This window comes from Platichthys flesus, chromosome 19 (assembly GCF_949316205.1).
Source record: "Platichthys flesus chromosome 19, fPlaFle2.1, whole genome shotgun sequence".
Classification (NCBI taxonomy): Eukaryota; Metazoa; Chordata; class Actinopteri; order Pleuronectiformes; family Pleuronectidae; genus Platichthys; species Platichthys flesus.
Window position 1 is genome coordinate 14,976,302 of NC_084963.1, and position 18,664 is coordinate 14,994,965.

At 41.3% G+C, this 18,664-nt stretch overlaps 1 protein-coding gene across 11 annotated transcripts in view; it reads right to left on the bottom strand.

Annotated features, from left to right (window-relative positions):
- LOC133974782 (formin-binding protein 1) overlaps positions 1 to 18,664 on the bottom strand; it is a 60,736-nt gene that overhangs the window by 3,261 nt on the left and 38,811 nt on the right. For 2 of the 11 annotated variants that reach the window (XM_062412521.1, XM_062412517.1), the window contains exons 8-17: positions 18,403 to 18,549; positions 15,491 to 15,682; positions 13,412 to 13,600; positions 8,137 to 8,151; positions 7,812 to 7,847; positions 5,078 to 5,187; positions 4,853 to 4,985; positions 4,283 to 4,404; positions 3,990 to 4,150; positions 2 to 1,987 (exon numbers count right to left, since the gene is read on the bottom strand). In XM_062412521.1, the coding sequence (XP_062268505.1) occupies positions 1,809 to 1,987; positions 3,990 to 4,150; positions 4,283 to 4,404; positions 4,853 to 4,985; positions 5,078 to 5,187; positions 7,812 to 7,847; positions 8,137 to 8,151; positions 13,412 to 13,600; positions 15,491 to 15,682; positions 18,403 to 18,549 (1,284 nt within the window). In that variant the 3' untranslated portion in view covers positions 2 to 1,808. Of the gene's footprint in view, position 1; positions 1,988 to 3,989; positions 4,151 to 4,282; positions 4,405 to 4,852; positions 4,986 to 5,077; positions 5,188 to 7,811; positions 7,848 to 8,136; positions 8,152 to 13,411; positions 13,601 to 15,490; positions 15,683 to 18,402; positions 18,550 to 18,664 lie in introns of those variants that run through there. The other 9 variants (XM_062412518.1, XM_062412520.1, XM_062412522.1 and 6 more) reach the window with 9 other exon arrangements.

An 18,664-nucleotide genomic window follows, 5' to 3' on the forward strand; every position in this document is an offset into this window, starting at 1 on the left:
AAAAAAAAAATACAAACAGACAAAAAATAACAAAAGCAAAGTTAGATAGCTTTTAAAAACAGATGAGTCAAAGACAGCAACCCAATCATTCTGATATGGGAAGGAAGAAGGAAGATGACAGTGCAAACAACTTGTAAACTGATAATAATGAATGTGTCAAAGACCTCATTTAACCCAAAGAGCTTTAACTAAGGGCCTTTCAGCACGTTCCACTTAAGTTTTCATCTGGCTCCAACACATCTTAGAGTGCAGCCTCTTGACATGGTCACAACATGCTGGGAACCATGAGGAAAACTCCCACCAACACTGCCACATGCTCTACAATTAAAACTACAGGCTGGGAGAAATGTTGTATTTATGTCACTCATGTCAAATTACACCCTGAACCTCACACTGTGCCAGTAGCAAGTTGAAAAGGCTGAAGTGTGACAGGACGTTCAACGAAGGCTTGTGCATTGTGTAATTAAAGAGATGATTTCTGAGTGTTGTAAAGGACGGATTGTTCTGTTGGCCCGGTCCACACCTGGTAATAGCATCCCTCCTGAGAGATCCCATTACAAGTGGTCAATGCTAAGTTTGTCTCTTCACATCAGGTATTACAATGCATCTTGAATGTGTCTTCTACGACCATTTGTGATCGTTTCTCATTTTATATATATATACATATATATATATAGAGAGAGAGAGAGATCAAATAATGGATGGGTAATGAGAAGAGAAAAATACGTTTGATTCATTGTGAAACTCTGGCGGACTGAGTAGGTGGTCCTTGCGTACACACAGCTAAAAGAATGTTTCCCCAGATGTAGTCTGAGTGACCGGATGTCCGGACGCATAGAGGTGCGTTCAGGCCTGAACCTAGCGCTGACCACCACAGGAGACAACGGCTTTATATTAGTGGGGGGTTGGTAATAAAAACCTGCCTGCACAATCTCCAGCCAATAGCCATAGTGTCATGACAAATGACACGATGTCTTTTAATTCCTTTTACCACTGGCCTGTCAAAAAGGTCCAGAACAGCCCAACGCCCTCATTATCAAAAGGTGGATTCAAATAGAAAGGAAAAAAAAAAAAACTTAAGGGGACAATTAGTTACGAATTAAATTATTGATTTCATAAAATATACCCGAAGCAGCAGAGAATACTTGCTTTATCAACTTCTTAATGTCGTTACAGCACTATGATCAATAAACAGCATGCAACACTTGAAGGGGGCTTTCTTCTCTTTTTTTCCTCTTTAGCCTACAAAAATATGTTTTCATATGTTACAGCAGATTTAAATTACATTTGTACGATTGCACATGGAGCATGCATTTTCCTTTACAGTCCAACAAAGTGACCGAAACGCGGTAACTCTGCTCTGTGATGCCACAGCAGCGTCACTACAGATGGTGCACACGCTCACTCACTCAGTTTAGGCTCAAACATTTTGTCACAAGTCGTGGATCCGACTCTCGATTAAAAGCAGAACCTGGTGATCAGACATTTTACATCTTAACAAGAAAAGAAAAAAATCAAGAACAGTTTTCTATAATTGTACACAGGATTTTTCCCATAGTGCTGAGCTCAACATCCTCTGGGCTCAGCTGTTACTCAGCATCATTAAGGTCACTAAGTTTTGTTCAGAGCTCAGTGACACTCGCTCGCACAATCTGCCACAACTGTCATGAGGCACAATGGACAAATGTTCCGACAGAGTGAGTGGGTGTGAGGTGAGAGGTGAGAAAGGGTATTCTTTTACGTGAGCTACCAGTAACCATCCACAAACGTGCTGACTCACAGGAACATTACCACATTGACTTGCTGAGTTAAATGTATGTCATAGCACCTTTGGCATTTGTTTCCAAAAAGACCTCGACGTAGGACGAGGGGACGTATCCCTCCTCGTCCTCGTTCCTGCGCACTCGCGTCCACCCGTCTCCTTTGTCCTCCTCTATGACGTACAACAGCTCGCCCTCGGCCACGGCGATGGTGCCCTCGTTGTGACCTGCAAACATGGACGAAAAAAGAATAAAAAAGAGGCGTAAGAGGATATGAACTACCTTTGACTAACTTCACTTAGGCTATACTTGTATTTGCAAGTCACACGACAAAACGGGCCATGATGCTGCTTAGAAAATGGCATCAGCCGACAGATTCAAGATTCAAGATTTTTTATTATCAAATGCACAACAATAACATTAAGCAGTCGCTCGCAGTGAAATGCTTGAGTCACAGGCTCTCTTCTAGCAATGCTCAAGCAATTACAACCTAAAAAATAAATAGAAATAGCATAAAATAGAATAAAATAGAATATTAAAATAGAAAATAAAGTATATATATCTAAATATTTATAAAAACAGCTGAAGAGAAAATAAAAAAACAATAGTCCAATTTGTGCAATGGAGCAAATATGCAAATATGTCACGGTACTAGTTTGGTGGAGTTATTGCAGTTCAGAGGAGTTTAAAAGTCTTATGGCCTGGGGGATGAAACTGTCTCTGAGCCTGGTGGTGCGGGCCCTGATGCTGCGGTACCGTCGGCCAGTCGGCAGCAGGCAAAAATGTTTATGGCTGGTGTGAAAGGGATCTTTACTGATCTGGAGTAATTCTGCTTGCTGGCACATAAACCACAGTAGTTGGGAGTTGAATGAGGCTTAACGTCAACCTGCAACACTCTTCTGTGCAGTTGTTTTTCTTCTTCACTTAATATTTTCATGTGTATTATTTAAAGGTACAGCAGCGACCACAGACTGTCTGCAGGTGGAAGCCTCCTCAATCAATTTCCGAACAAAATTGGTGATAAGCATTTGTTGATGATTTTATTTATTAGTAACTACAGGAGTTTATGATTCCCAAAACAGCAAATATTAAATGAATAATTCAGATCACTGGTTCCCTTGCAGGGATTAGACACCCTCCACAGGGATCCTGAGATAAATCTGGTCTCTAAATAAAATTTCAAAATTACGTCAAATGAGACAAGAAAGACACACAACCCTAAACCACACTGCCACAATGTTGTCACAATTAAACTTAATTTCAAGGGGTCACAAGACATCAACTAAGTAAACTCCTCAAATTCAATCAAGCTGCCCCAAATTTTATAATATTGGCAGTGCACTTATTCCTGCTGGGCCTCTTCACTTATTTAATGCTGATTTGTAGGGTTAGGGTTACCAGTGTTTATCACTGTACTATAATAATGTGCTTAACTTGATAGAAACTGTCCAAAAAATATGAAATTATTTCACAATCTTCATTGAGAAGATAAACATATTCGAGCACTAAAAGTGTGCTTCCCTGTTGTCCATGGTTAGAGCTTGATGACATTTAATATGAAGTTATCCCAAAAAAAACATGTGCCCTCTCTCTCTGATTTACACCCAGCACTATATTTGTCATTCTTTGAGAATTCGAATGTGAAAATGAGTAACACAGAAACAATTATGTATCCACTCTCCTCCTTCACATATTTCTTCAGGGAGGTCACACCCCTCCTCCAACTCATTAGAAAGAACTCAAATCACATTCCTCCATCTGTAGAAGTCAGGGCCTAGCTCAGTTTGTTTCCTAAAACAACAGAGTTGCATTCATCCCCGCAAAACGTTTATTTGTATGTAAACTGTAGCAAATACGGAAGCTGAAAAGCTCATTCTTGGTGTTCTTGTTTGATATTTAAAATACACCTGATGTAACAGTATATACTTATATCTAGGATGCAATATCTTGACATATTTAAGACTTTTTATGGCCTGAAATTCGGTTGATTGATTTTTTTTAGTTTTCTTGACCTCATGGAAATCCTGTCAGTGGGCAAATGCTCTGACACGCCCACTAAACGAGAGAAAACGTACCCAGAAGCTCATGCACACTGTTTCAAGCATGTGTTCAAAGATGTTCAATTTGCAAACTGTAGTAAGCCAGTGCAAAAACTATTTGAGTATGACGTCACCAGAAGCTTTGTGTGTTTTGGGGGCTTATGTGTTGTAATTTAAATATTAGAGTTACCTTCAAAGGGGTACAAGGCTTTACAGGTGCCGATGGTGGGCAAGGTGTCCTCGTCGTCAAACTCATCATCAAACTCCGGCGTGCTGGTGGTGGGGACAGGGTGGGTGCTGACCTTGACCTGAGTCTCTGAATTCTGCTCCTCCGTGTAGCTGCCATCCGGGCTGCTCAAGGGCCAACACACACAGTAAATAAACTGTGAAAACATACATAGTTTCCTTTCGAACAAACAAGGGGAGCAACAACCCCGGGGCGCGTGGGACCCGTGTGGTTTGGTTTGTCATAGTATACCATACCTCTCTCTGTCCTGCGCACAGTTGTTGCTCACTGTCGTGTTGTTCTGCGTCTCGAAGAACCCACTTCTCCGGTGTGTGTCGCTCTTGGATGGCATCCTCTCCTCCACCTCTGCTAACCAGCCCTGAAACACACGCAAGGATTATGTGTGTGTGTTTGCTGCAGCTGAGCTTCTTTTTTTTTTCCTGCATGACATCTTTAAAATCATACCAAGCGTAATGGTATTCTGTTTATCCATGGATCAGATTAATATTTTGGCAACAGAATTCAGAGGGAGAACACCCCTCTCTCTTCAATCCACCTCGTTTGCCATTGATTTACAGAGTTAAACCAGGCCAATGCCTCCTCGCGGACCATGCAGTCGGTCTGCTCCTTCCAGCTGCATCACATCTTCTCCTAATATGGACGAGCACCAGTCTTCTTTGGAACTTCACCAGCTGGGTGTGTGTCTGTGCGTGTGTGTTAAGAGCTCCTCCATTATTTACTGTCTCAGATAAACTAAACAAGATAACTTTGCCAACACTCACATTCACACAGAAACGAGAGCTGCGACTGGCACCAATTGGACTAACCTCGAACTTCTGCAATTCAGACTGGAGTTTCTCGATGTTCTGGCCTATTTCTGATAGTCGGGGGTCCACGCTGGCGGGGTCTCCCATCTGAGGGTTCTTCACGTACACGTCTTTCATCTTAGTAAGAGCGTCCCTGCGAGAGCAAATTGCCACACTCAGTATTTTAAGCACAAATATTAGTTGTCATATGTGCAGGAGAAATGGTGTGAAACTTAAGGAGTATACCTCTGGTCCATATCTTTCTGAATGTCTTTATTTAACTCATCAATCTTTCCCTGGAGCTTCTTCCTTCTCTGCTCTGGTGGCAGGTGGCTGAAGTCTTCTGGTCCAGAACCCTAAGAGAGGGGGGGGGGGGGAAGAGGGAGGAAGGAGAACCAAAAAAGGAGAAATAGAAACTGTAAGAAAAAGAAAAAATAACTTTTATGACCCATGATTTGTTGTGTTGCTGTTTGGACAGGGATCTTTACTAAATAAGGTGCAGTATCTCCCTTTGCCTTAAACCCTGTGAACCAAGACTCTGGGATAAATGGATGACAGCTCCACAAATGGAGCTCATGTTATGGTCTGAGCACGTAATTCAACCCGAAGGAGATACTGCAGCCGCTCTCTACCACACACTCACTGAGAGCTGGGATGTTTGTCTGCATATAGACGCGAGGCCTCTCACCTATTCAGGCGCCACATCTAAACTATGAATGCATCGCAAATGGAATATGATATTCAATGCATCTTATGCTCTTAAAAACTTTTAGTGTGAGCTTCCTAATGCGTTTGAAGCTGCCTGACAGACCTGTGTGTTCTGAAACCAGAGGCTGGGTGGGTGGGAGCTTATTTGTTTGGCTTCCTAATGGGTCATATCTCCTGATGAGGAGGTTTCAGTGCTGTAACACTTAACTGGTGAGTCACACTGGTCAAAACTCCGGGACAGATTGCTATGAAACTTGGTGGAAGGATGCGGTAATGGATCAGGGAACAACCCATTACAGTTTGGTGCTGATCAGGGAACTTTCTTCCACATTACGTTTTTTCAAAATTTATATCAGGCATGTTTAGGGTATTGATATGTTTGAGTGTGTTCAATTTGGTACAGATCCAAATAAGAATCTGGATCTATTCAGTCTCAACGTGGTTTTAGGGACTGTTTCTCTTATGAGAGAAAAGAGGGCGAGGACCAAGTCATTGGTTTGACCAATGCACTTCTGTTAAACCAGATTAATAACCATCGAACAGGTGAGGTGAGAGTTGAGGGGGCGGGGACTGGGGACAACTCTTTAGTGTCACAAGGACAGAAAAGTTTGATACGATTTTTAAGTGTCTATGGTAAATATATACGTAAATAAGATTAACTCTAACCATGACATTATTAGAATAAAACGCTTTTTCATGCTATGTGAACTGTTCACCTTCATTGGTTCCAATTCCTTATTGATCCATCTCAGTACATTTATAGATTTTCTTAATGAGACTACAATCTCTTTCAATAATTTGTCTAGTGTAATAAAATAGAAGTGTGTGCTGTGGGGACTGAATAGATCAAGGCCTGCGATTGGATCTCGTTGAGATGAGTCACAGCGGCACCACAGGTTACAACTGCTACATACTTCAATGTCAGGATTCACTGCACATGAGCCAGGTCAAAGATCATATCAGCTAGGTTACAATGACGATCTTACCCCTTTCTCCCTGCATCAGCATGCAACACTTACCGGGCATGCAACATAACAGACATCTGTCAATCATCATGCAGGCACATGCTCCGTTCTCAGACTCAAGTTATACTACAGACGTCACGTGTTAGAGTTTGCATTCTTTGTTTCCCAGGACAAACTACAAAGGTTAATCTCAACTCTACATGATCAAAGCTAAAACTATAAACAGGCCTGATATGTCTGTTATTTGTGGTATGATTAATTTAGGATGGATAATACACAAATGTATTGTTTTGTATGAAAACATTCACACTGAATACAAGGATACTGAAACTACACAAATACTAAAAAGGCCTGATTTTCAGTTATTTTTGCTGGAATGCCCTTTTCCACGTTCTTGCTGAGATCCGCTCTGGTGTATGGAAAGCTAGATCCAGCGGGCAGTTAGCTTAGCTTAGCATCAACACTGGAATCTGTTAAATATAACCAGTGAATTGTTTCTTTAACCAGGAGCAGAGACTTCTTGTAGCGCTGCCTGAATGTTTAATGAGAACTTTTTTAGACCATATATAGTGGACACATTGTATCCCACAATGCATTGTGGGATACAATTAGTGACAATCAAATGTACATAGAGTACAGCTGATGGTCAATATATACCATCATGCATTGGGTTGGAGGGGGGTGCAGATATCATACAGTACAGAGAGTGCTGTATGATGTGAAAGAAAACTAGTGCCATGTGGGAAAATGTTGATGTTTGTGCAGCAATGATGACGTGAGATGAGAAAATGACTTCTGAGTTCTCCGACGCTGTCACGTATCATCCTCTACGTGAAACCTACGAGAACTTTACACTTGACACATGAGTTTGATGTTTGTACCAATTAATCAAGCAAGAAATGATATGTTGATTAATGGGCTTTTGAGGTGATGGGAATAATAATAATAATCACTGAAACAGGTTGACATTGACTCTAAGACAACTGTTTCCGTGATGTGGCCTCATATTTATCGCACAAACATGAGTTTAAGGAATCTTCAAACGCATTTCCCAAAATGTCACATAGTTAAATATTTTAAGTGTACTGGTCTGAAAAGATCATATAATATAATCAAGCTTTGATGGATTTTACAGAACAGCATTCTACTCAATGACACTTGGCATGCAGTGTAAGGACAAAAGTGAGCGACCACTACGTCAGATCAGATTAGTATTTGTTACACAAACACACAATTTGTCGAGAGAGTGGGGACTACCAGACCAGGCTACAAGACGGACAGGTAAAACATAGAGTAAATCTGATCACCTCAATGAGATTCCGGACGTGGGAATTGAGTGTGATCTGCACCACAGAGACCGCACACACAGTTATGGGCAGAGACATGACGACCACAACATAAAAAAACAAAACAACAAAACAATGACATGTAAATGAGACAACGACATGAGTCGGGGGGTCCATCGTTGAGTCACAGCAACAAAAAAAAAAAAATGTAATACCATTATCTCAAATCCAAAAAGAGCAAAACAAAAAGCAATAAGGGCGTTGTTAACAATTTGTTACTGGGAGGACGTTACATGCGTGCTGTGGTCATGCCGCTAAGGTCGTGTGGTTATACGGTCATGCTTACCAGCTTGAGAGAAAGCTTCATGTGTGGGGGGAAGGGGGTAGAGGAGATAGAAATGGCGAGGAGCGAGGAGAGAAGAAGAAAGAACATACAAAAGTCAACATCAGGAGAAACTCACAAGCATTTCTTTCATATTCCTTTAAATGGAAAAAAAGTAAACAGGTATTTTTACGATGATACTTTGCTTTGCCAAACTTCACCGTTTAACAAAAAAGAGGGTACGGCAACTTTGAACCTAGAGCCCCCGCTCTTTTCTGATGAGGTGAAGTTTAACGTTTCTAAAATGATGGATTAATGAAAAAATGAGAAATGAAATGGCCAACCTAAAGCACAAACATGTAATAAAGTATGAAAGGAAGGACAGATGAATATAAAAGTGGAGGAAGAAGTAAAAGGATATTGACTGCGACAGGGATGTATATGTGTATCCTTTACTTCTTGATCCCGCCATGCTGCCATTACCATGTAAGTGACAGCAGATGGCGCCAAACGCATGTGTAACCCAAGCAGATCCATTTGTTGACATGGAGGCAGGTATACTGTGCACAGACAGGCTGGAGAGACGCTTCTTGTTATGACTGTAAATCATATCCAGGTTTCAAATACACTTCAGATGAAAGCAGCTGAATGACTGCGGAAAACGAATGAGAGCAACCGTGAACTAAAAGACGAACGAAAGGAACAAAAGAAATGATGGTGTGTAATGTTGATCTTCATGGTTGAGAGATTATGTTCTGAACACATAGAACACAGAGAGGAGAGCAGGTTAACAACCACTGGCTGCTAGAGCTGCAGCAGATGACTTGTAATCCTGTTAAAGGCTCACAAGCTGGTGCACTGAGGAGCTCCACTCCCTTTAGTCCACTAATCAAATCATCCACCTGGAGGGGCCCGTTCTCACTACGACGCCTTGTGATCCTCCAACTCGCCTCCCTACTGATATAACACTTCTCACACTGCCTGAATACTGTCTGACCCTGGCTTTAAGAGACATTCTGACTTTCTTGTTAAAGTAAATGTTTGCCATAAAAGAAAGATGAATGTAAGAAAAAGGTAGAAATGGTTTCTTCCTCTTTTCTTCCTCTTTTCAATATAAATGAATGGATATGGAATCAAAATTGACTAGTTTTACATTTTGCATTTAATATGATGTTAGACCACTTTTAATAACTTTTTTACTGCTTTTGTCAGGTCTTGAAATATAGCAGCATTTCTTTTATGATCTAGTTTGGTACTCCTTTATCCGTCTATTATCTATTCTGCCGATCCTTCAGGAGCAGCAAAGGAGGCTGAGCCAATCCCAGCTGACATTGGGAGAGAACAGGATACACTCGAGACGGGTCGCCAGAGTGGTTCACTTTAATTTACTCCAAATATTGAATCTGTATTTATATATTGATGTATTCTAAACCTATCGATTGTTTCAAGTTATATCAAGACATTGGAATTTAACACGTATTTTTTGTTCCATCAAAATTTTAAATCATAAATGCAGAATACAATGCTACTGATATGTGTATTTTTGAAGGAATGAACATCAAGGGAGATGCTGTGGAAATCCTTGTCTCTGATTGGCTCTTCTCGCTCTTAACATTAATGAAAGCTGCAGATTCCTATGAGCATAATAAGCGTTTTATTATTAACTCTCTGTAAATAGCTACATGTGATTCTTGTGAATATATTGCTATAATGTACACAAACTATTCCCGACCACCCAGACGCACACGGATATACAGGTATATCAAAGTACTTACAGACAGATAACACTGCTGCTGTATGGCATATCAGCACAAAGAAAGCACTGGAGGGGTGAATTCTGGGTACTGTAGGCTGAGCCCAAGTCCAACGTGTGACCAACACTTGGGGATGAGTGCTGGGTGTGATCCTCACACCCAGAGCCCCCCACACACACATCTACAGGTGCTTGTGACACTTTGAGAATTGACCCCCCCCCCCATTGATGCTCCGTGGGGGAAGCCCTGAAACAGCTGCGGGACACGGAGAGCGACAATAAACCTCAAGCTGATAACATGTGATGCGGGATGAAGTCATCTTCTTCTGCAGTCATTCGTCCTGGCTCTACACGCGTCAGCAGCATGTGATCAATACCGAGCCAGGCACAGACACTAGCTTCCATTGTGAGGGGAAACTAAATCCTCATAAGTTGTGATAAACAATCTGGTCACAGAGACTGAATGTGTCACACAACAAATTGTTATTAATGAGGCTGCTGTCTGTGTTGTACATGGCTTTTACTGATCACACACTCAGTCATTCATTCATACCTCCATCCGACCAGGCACCTGCACACACACATACATACAAGCCGCTGGTACTCACTGACGTCCACCACACACACACTTACAACATATTGCCTGGCTTCGAAAGCATACGTGGGCCGGCCCAGAGTCCTCTTCATTAGCTCTTTGTGACAATTGAGCGAGCGCGGGGATTGCTGCTGTGGTGGTCGTCAGAGAGAACATACACAGTAGCTTTGTCAATGAGAGCTCATAAAACAGCACTGACGTCTTAAAGCTCTTATACTGTACTCTTATACGTTTATATTGGAAATTTGACTCCCAGACACACACAAACGCGCACATATACAGCGACTGTGAATGGATTACACAGCTAATATGCAACACTAACTGGATCTCCTGCAGAGGTAGACATCCTTCCACTGTGTAGAGAGACGCAACACCAAACCGCCAATGGTAAAACTAATCTAATCCCTGATGTGAATAAAACTGAAAGTATGTTTTATATCTTGCTCTTGTTACTGGAAATCGTTAGAGGGTTTCTTCAGGGCTCACTAAGTTTAGGACTTTTTAGGATTACTTTACAGCAACTTAAGTACAGCAATACATATTTCATGATCATACTGTCTTAGTATGACTGCATGATATAGCACCGGGAGCCTACATATGATATTGCTGAGAAATATAAATTTGTACTTTACGGCAGTATATAAATAATTCCTAAAGAAAATATTAAATTGGGTTCTTGTTTAAACCCACACTGTGTGGGTAATTGACAGCACTGACATGGGCACCAATATTTCAAAGATTTATTTTATTCTGAATGAGACATTATTTTGATTATGATATTTACATGATAAATTGTTACAGAGCATATTGTGATTATGACTCATGTGAACATTATGTCCTAATACTGGTTTACAAACAGTTGGTATGTTAGGTTAACCCTAACCCTAGCTCCAAAAGGACGTTATAATGAGATTAAAGGTTAAAGTGTGTAGAATTTAGTGACATCTAGTGGTAAAGTTGCATGTTGCAGCCAAATACTCCTCACCTCAACCCCCCCTTCCAAACATGAAGGACAACTTCAATTGTCACAAAAACTCAAAAGGTGTTAAGTTTGTCCAGTCTGGGCTACTGTGTAAAACATGGCGGCCTCTATAGAGAGGACCTGCTCCCGATCTAATTACTAAGTATTTTAATGTTAAGGGCCATCCTAGAAAAAAGACAACGACAATTTGTACAATTGTCATCACAAGACCTATGTGAAAAATACATTTTAAAGACATTTTAAAATATTAAATAAGGCTTGTGAGCCCCTTCAACACCTGCAGTTAACCTGTTAATTGTAAGCTTTCCATCTCACAATAACAAAAGACACTGTAGTACTGGTGTAAGGGTATTAACACTAGTTATCCTGATTTGACCAGATGGAGGTGATAAACTGCTCTTACATCAGCAGTTTTTAAGAGCCATTAATCCATCTCTTTGTGTCAGTGAGGCAGTGGAGCTTGTGTCCTTACAGAACCTCTTGTCATTTTATGCGATTATCACTGCACCTTCTGTTGCCTTTATTCACCTATGACATATTGCAAATTTATAAATATGAACTCTAAATCAAACAACATCTATATACATGAAAAACATAAACAGAAAACTGTGAGACATGAAGAGGAGAAGAAATTATTCAAATATTTTGTTATGAGATATCGATGCAAGAATTAATTTAGAATGGAGAACTAGATTTTCTGCTATCACAGTTTCTGACCTTATGGCCTCAAGAACATCATTAAACTTTATATGTGTGCATACAATGTCTAACTAATATCAAACTTTAATCTTTTTAATCTATGCTATTTGAATACAATGCAGGTGATTTAACTCTGAATTTTTTTTTATCGCTCTTCAGGTTGTTGCAGCACTTCGGCTGTGAGAAACAGGCACTTCCTGCTAGATTTGTCTGGCGCTAGAAAAAAATACACACTTCCCTTTTTTCTGCTGACCTTCAATCATTTCCTCTACAATATGCTCAAGCACTGCACTGCAGCGCTGCATTGTTCTATTGGCCTTTTTCAGACGTCATGTTAGCACCCATTCACACTGATGTTTTTACTTTGGGTACCTGCTACCCTTTCAAAATAAAAATCTATTTGTGTGGCCTGGAGAGAACACGCAAGTTTCCACCGGTTCCTGAGGTCAGGGAGAGTTGTAGGGTGGGGTGCAGAACAGGAAGGCGCGCTATGACTTAACTCCTGCCCAGCAACCCTGTATGTACACACACTGACAGGACTCTAGAAGAGGAACGGGTGATGACACCCACCAACACTGTTGGCTTGTTGTGACACAGCTGCTCTCCAGGAAGCCTTCTAAAATGATTTGGCCTTCTCACTTGGCTTCTGCCAAAACCACAAAGCCTGACTTGCTTTCTCTTGTAATATTAAATCCTCTTATTTTTTCTCAAATCATATGCAAAATTAAACAAATCAAAACGTGCCTCCAGCACAGACTGCAGAGTAGTGCGAGGGGAGCGACGGCTGCCTCCATGCTACTGCTCAGGGGTTTTGCTCATTTCTATAAAGGAGGAAAGGTGGGAGGGAGGGACTGTCATTGTGAGCACGGTTAATATGAAAGATGAAGGGACAAGATGGAGAGACTGCTAGTGAGTCAGACATACGATGGATTCACAGTTAAGCGCTACATAAGCATGCGAAGCACAAAGCCTGAGAACTGTATGAGTGAAGGTAGGTGAGGGGCCTGTTGGACTATTTATATTCATTAGTTATATATATATAGTTAAAAATTCAGTAATAATAGCATTGATTTTTGACAACAAAATGGGAAAATTAATGCAGTTGTGGCTCAATATGGTCCCACTGCTGACATTTAGAGGCACTCAGCTACTTGTAACAGAGGTAATATATTACTTCACTCATACAGAGTTGCAGGTACATAGCTCTGAGCTCATACAGGTGTATGGACATGCATGCACAAAAGCTTGGCGGACACACAAACACACTTACCCCTCGCCTCAGGCTCCGGAGGCAGTGCATTTTGGGTTTGGAGGCCATGAAGTCGTTGAGGCGGTGGGAGAGGGGCTCCTTGTGCTGCTTGGGAGACTGGGGGTCGTTGGGAACAGTAGAGGGTGAGGGTGGGGATGAGGCTGGGGGGGCAGGTGGGGGCTGGTGGGGGGACGTTAACAGGGACATAAGCTACCAGTAAGATAAAGGAGCCGAGAAGGACAGGAGGAGGAGAAGGAGGAAAAAACATACAAGAAGAAGAAGAAAGGGGGCGAGAAACCAACACAAAAGACAAAGGAGGAAAAGGAGGAGGGAACAGAAAACGAAATAAATAAGCCTCCGACAAATATTAAAAAATAATCACATAACAGAAAACCCAAACAGAACATAAAAGACGACTGAAGGGCCATCGGACCTAGTGTATCAGTAGTTGTAGTTGTGGAGGAAAAAAATGTCAAACACATAAAACATAAAAAAAACAGTTAAAAAGAAGAAACATCCACAGTGAGTAGGCAGCATAAATTGTGTTAGAGCAAGCGACTGCGACGCAGCAAACAGCAAAGAGCTTCAGTCAAAGCACATGCAGGCTTCTGCTTTAGAAATCCTTTTCCGTTTTTTTACCCCTCCTTTGTAACATGCCAGTTAGGACGAGAGTTCAGCACATCGCCTAGGATGCCAGCCGCTGCATTTGAGGTCATCATCAGAGACCGCTAATTGCTTATCGCTGTCCTAAAACATGTGACTGCTTAATTCATGGACCAGTTTAGGAGTTAAGAATATGAGCAGTGAAGAGTTTGTGGATACCACACTGTGCGCATGCATGGGCAAGAGATTTAGTTGGCCTTATTTACAGAAACAGAGCCTGAGAAATCCCCATAGACCCTGGTTCTTTAAGGACAGTCATCGTGCTTCTATACTGAAATATCTGTGTTCTCTTATACTCTCATGCAGGTGTCTGACTGCATAGCAAAGATACCTCTGTGTATAACTGTGCTTCCAAACACTTTCTACAGAAAAGTAATCCTCAGTATGATGGTTACCCATATGTCTAGCATAGACTGTATTTAAAGATGGACAACAAGTCTCCGCTTCATGATTCAACTGAAATTTTCAAAATAAATTAAACTTGAACATGAGTCTGATAAGAACTACCTAAAATGAAAGAAACCATCTTTGAGAACATTTATTTGTCATGTACCTTGGCTTGTTAATTTGGCCCAATTCCCATTCGCTATAACAGATGAGGTTTATGACCTTTACTGCAGCCAGCCACCAGGTGGTGATCAAGATGCTTTGGCTTAATTTTTTCCAGAGCTGTCATGTGGTCCATCTTTAAATACAATCTATGGTTGCTACAGATAAGAAATACATATGATTCGTAGGCTATATGTATTTTATGTTCAAGCTCCCTATTCTGTCAAGTCAGTGAGCTGGGGCTTCTCATGTAGAGCTACACCCCCTTGCTTCCATCTTTGCTCTTCCACAAACACACACACGCCCAGTTACTCACTCATGCTCTGATCTAATTCAGTACCAACAGTGCCACCAGCCCGTGAGGCAGTCAGAGATCAGTTTATGCTGAACAGAGGCAGGAAACTGAAGTGGGCGACTCGAGGCCCGATCCCCAGTCAGTGGAAAGACGGTTAAGAGAGACTGCTAGATCAGGTTAATATCTGCCAGATGAGTCCATCCACAAGTTGAAGGTGGAAATGCATTAGTGTGTGTTACAGGAGGGAGGCTCTAGAATCGGTGAGGGTGATTGCCAGGGAGGATAAAATAGGGGGTGGCAAATAATAACAACAAAAATGGCAATACTAACAGAGCACTGGCGAAAGTGTTCTTCAGCTCAACAGAAGTCAAAGAATAATTACAAAAATGTAACAGATACTCCACTGATTATATATTTTATAGCCACTATATCACGAGAAACCAACATTAAGTAACCATCGACCATTTAAAATTTCCCCAAAGTTAAACGTGTCCTCCAAATGTGCAGAAAGGTAATTCACTGCGACCAGTGAGGCGTTGCCATACGTTCGAGTGTAGAAGTGACTCTTCGTTGAGTGTGCATTCACATGTTACCTTGTTCTTGTTCTTAATGAAAGGCCACAGTTTGCCCTTGGTCTTGCCAGCAGGCCTCTCCTTGCCCTCCTTGGAGTTGGACAGGCTGGTCTCGGACACCGTCCTCTTCATGGCCTGGCCGTAGTCCTCGAACTCCACTTCTCCAGGGGGCTCGAATCCAGACTTGTAGGATTCCACCACCTGCTGAGAGTCCTGGTGGGGAACAGAGGGGTCACAGCAATCAGGGCTGAGATTAAGTTTTCATATTTTCGTCTATTAATTAGTAGGATTATGCAAAAACTACTGGATGGAATTCCACAAAACTTGCTAGAAGGGGTCAGAAAGGAGTCCATTCGATTTTGGTGCGGGTATCACAGGGTAGAGCCAGCACAATTTTTTCTCTTTGTGTAACATTGTGAGATTTTTTACAAGTGTACAATATTGTGCAATTAGTGGACTGATGGGCCTTGGCGTAGGTGTTAGCTCTACTGACAGCCCGTAAAAACTATTAAAAATACAATACTATCTTTTAAAAACTCCCTAAAATAAATATTAAATATAAGCAATGTTTAAATTCCTGGATTTCTGTTTGTTCAGAAGATCGTCCTGTTTATCAGCAGGTCTGGAGATAAGTTGCAACACAAAAGCGGGACTCTGTGATTCCGGTTGTCAAGTAGTTTCTGACTGAAAACAGTTGTGTGAGTGTACCATGAAAGGGGAGCAGCTGCCATGATTTTGTTAGTGGGCCACAGCAGAAAGAGGAAAAGACCTAAATCTGTCAGGCATGGGACGTATGACAAAACACTGAGGTCGGGGACATGACCACGGTCTTCAGACACAGGAAGAAGCACATTAATCAAGTGCAGCGTGCATCGACCTATCTGTGCTGATAAAGGCAGAGGGTCTGGTTAGAGTTATAGGATCAGAGGTCTAAATATGTGCTGATGTATACATGAGAGACAGAGAGAGGAAGAGAGATACAGAGAAGACAGGAACATGCGATGTGTTATTCCCTGCTGTTGTTTACTGCAGCAGACAGTCACAGGCTGGAGTCATCTCCCTGGAGCCGGGCCATGCACACACACATACACACACATAGTATGTGATTCCTGGAGCTAATCTTGTTTTTGGTCATATGGCAGGCGGCCAATTTGTGACATCTCAATAAATCAGACTGTTCATTTTTTCCATATTTCTCTTCATCATTGAAGAATCAGGCCGTTTTCTCAGTATCCAAATAATAAATAAGCCATGAGACAGACATAAAGCCAATAACAGTCCATTTCTTTTGAAGACATATTACATTGAAAGTAAAAGGACTCTTAGGAGCTTAAAACACCGTATTTCCATTTACTCTTGTCACATACTTTCCCCTCAGGTTCTGGGACTATCATAAATAAGCTACGAAATTCGTTGGAGCAAGAATTGACCGAGCCGCCTCGCTATTCTCTGTTGTCTCTCTTCTCTTTTTCCGACAATGATTCATTGATTCCATCTGATTGGCCAAAGATATGCATGGCACATGAAACACCATTAATTGTACTTCAAGACGTCTTTTGCGATATGTATATGGACCTTGTTGATATCGCTATGGCGATAAATATTTTGATATATCGTGCAGCCATAATTCAGATCCATGTTTAACAGTTACAGTTTAGAGAGATAAGTGTCTCAATGACAAATAGACTTTTAATTTGAAATCATGAAAAGATTTAGTCAGCCATCCTGCTATTTCAATCAACAAGAGATGAATAGCAGGAAACCTTTATGTAAGAGGGCCTTTATGTAGAATCTTTCTAGAAGGATGGATTTTACAAGGGAGAAGGCTGCTTACATTACATTAGGTAAAACACAAAGTACATTTTAGACAACTTATCAGTTAATTTTAAAGCGGTCAGATGTGAAAACAAAGCCAATCGGATCTGTGTCTTATGGCCAGATCCAGGTACCAGTTTTCAAAGGATTTTGAGTCTTTTCGGGTTAAGACAGCTAGCCTCTAGCTAACAAAAACGAAATCTGCCTACCATCCCCTCTAAAGCTCAGTAATTAGCTAAACATAACACTACATAAAATGACAAGTTAGGGTTTGAAACAGAGTGTTTCTGAAGAAAATCAGTTTCTTCATATTTTCAGCACTGTGTGAAAGTTGCTGGTGTGAGCTCATTGAGCTTATTGACAGGCACCAATGAGGAAGCACCTCTGAAACTAAAGGTGAAATCCTGAGATTCAGTGTTGTACTTCATTTCCACTTCACAAGACTTATAAGATTATAAAAATAATGATATCAAAATATATTTTTCAATATACTGTTTGCCCTTAGTACAGGTCTAGAGTCAATTTCCCATAATGCATCCCAGTGGCATCTTTAATCAGACAGTGCATCAGCTCCAAAAATGCACTGTATTTCAAACCTTCACCTCTAGTTCTTGATATGGGCTTCTTCAACTGTTTCAAACCCAAACTGTTCACTGATCAGTCAAATCTCTCCGTCAAGTAGTAAGAAAGACGAACTGAACTTCCTTTTTAAAATCAGTGGAACGTCCCTTTTATAGGGGAACTATGGTGTGTGCATTTTTCTGAAACTTAAAACAACCACTAAGAGTAGTTCGGGGGGAATACAGTGTGTGCTCGCTGCTTATTGACTTTCTTACTAAAAGAGGAGGTCAACACACAGATTCAATCATTTGGTTTGGCTAAACTCTGATCTAAAACGCTGCCCTCCCACACCACTTTGTTGTTCACAGGTGGGTTTGTTTGTTTTTTCAAAAAGCCCCCCAGGAGACCCACCCCACCTGCACAGTTGTTGCTTGAGTGAAGCCTAATAGGCAGTGTGTGGGCTGTGACTGACAGCCTAGCTGAGTGAGTAATATGGCCCATATGGTGGTGTGTGTGTCTGTGCGTGTGTGTGCATATATCTCATTCAGTGTACTCACAGTCTTCGGCTCGATGGACTCCGCTGATTTCGTCATGCCGTCTAAACATTTCCCCACGATTGGCAGCACTTGGCGGTCCACGTCTGCAAACGTCTTCATGCACACTCCTATCCGCTCGATTCTTTTCTCCTCCATGTCTTGAAGTTTCTACATTAAAATTGGAACAATTATTATCTATGCGTAAACACAAGCTTTACTAGAGAAAGAGTAAAGTTTGAGTGGACACTGCTTGCTTTGGAATTTATACACTGATCTTCAAATG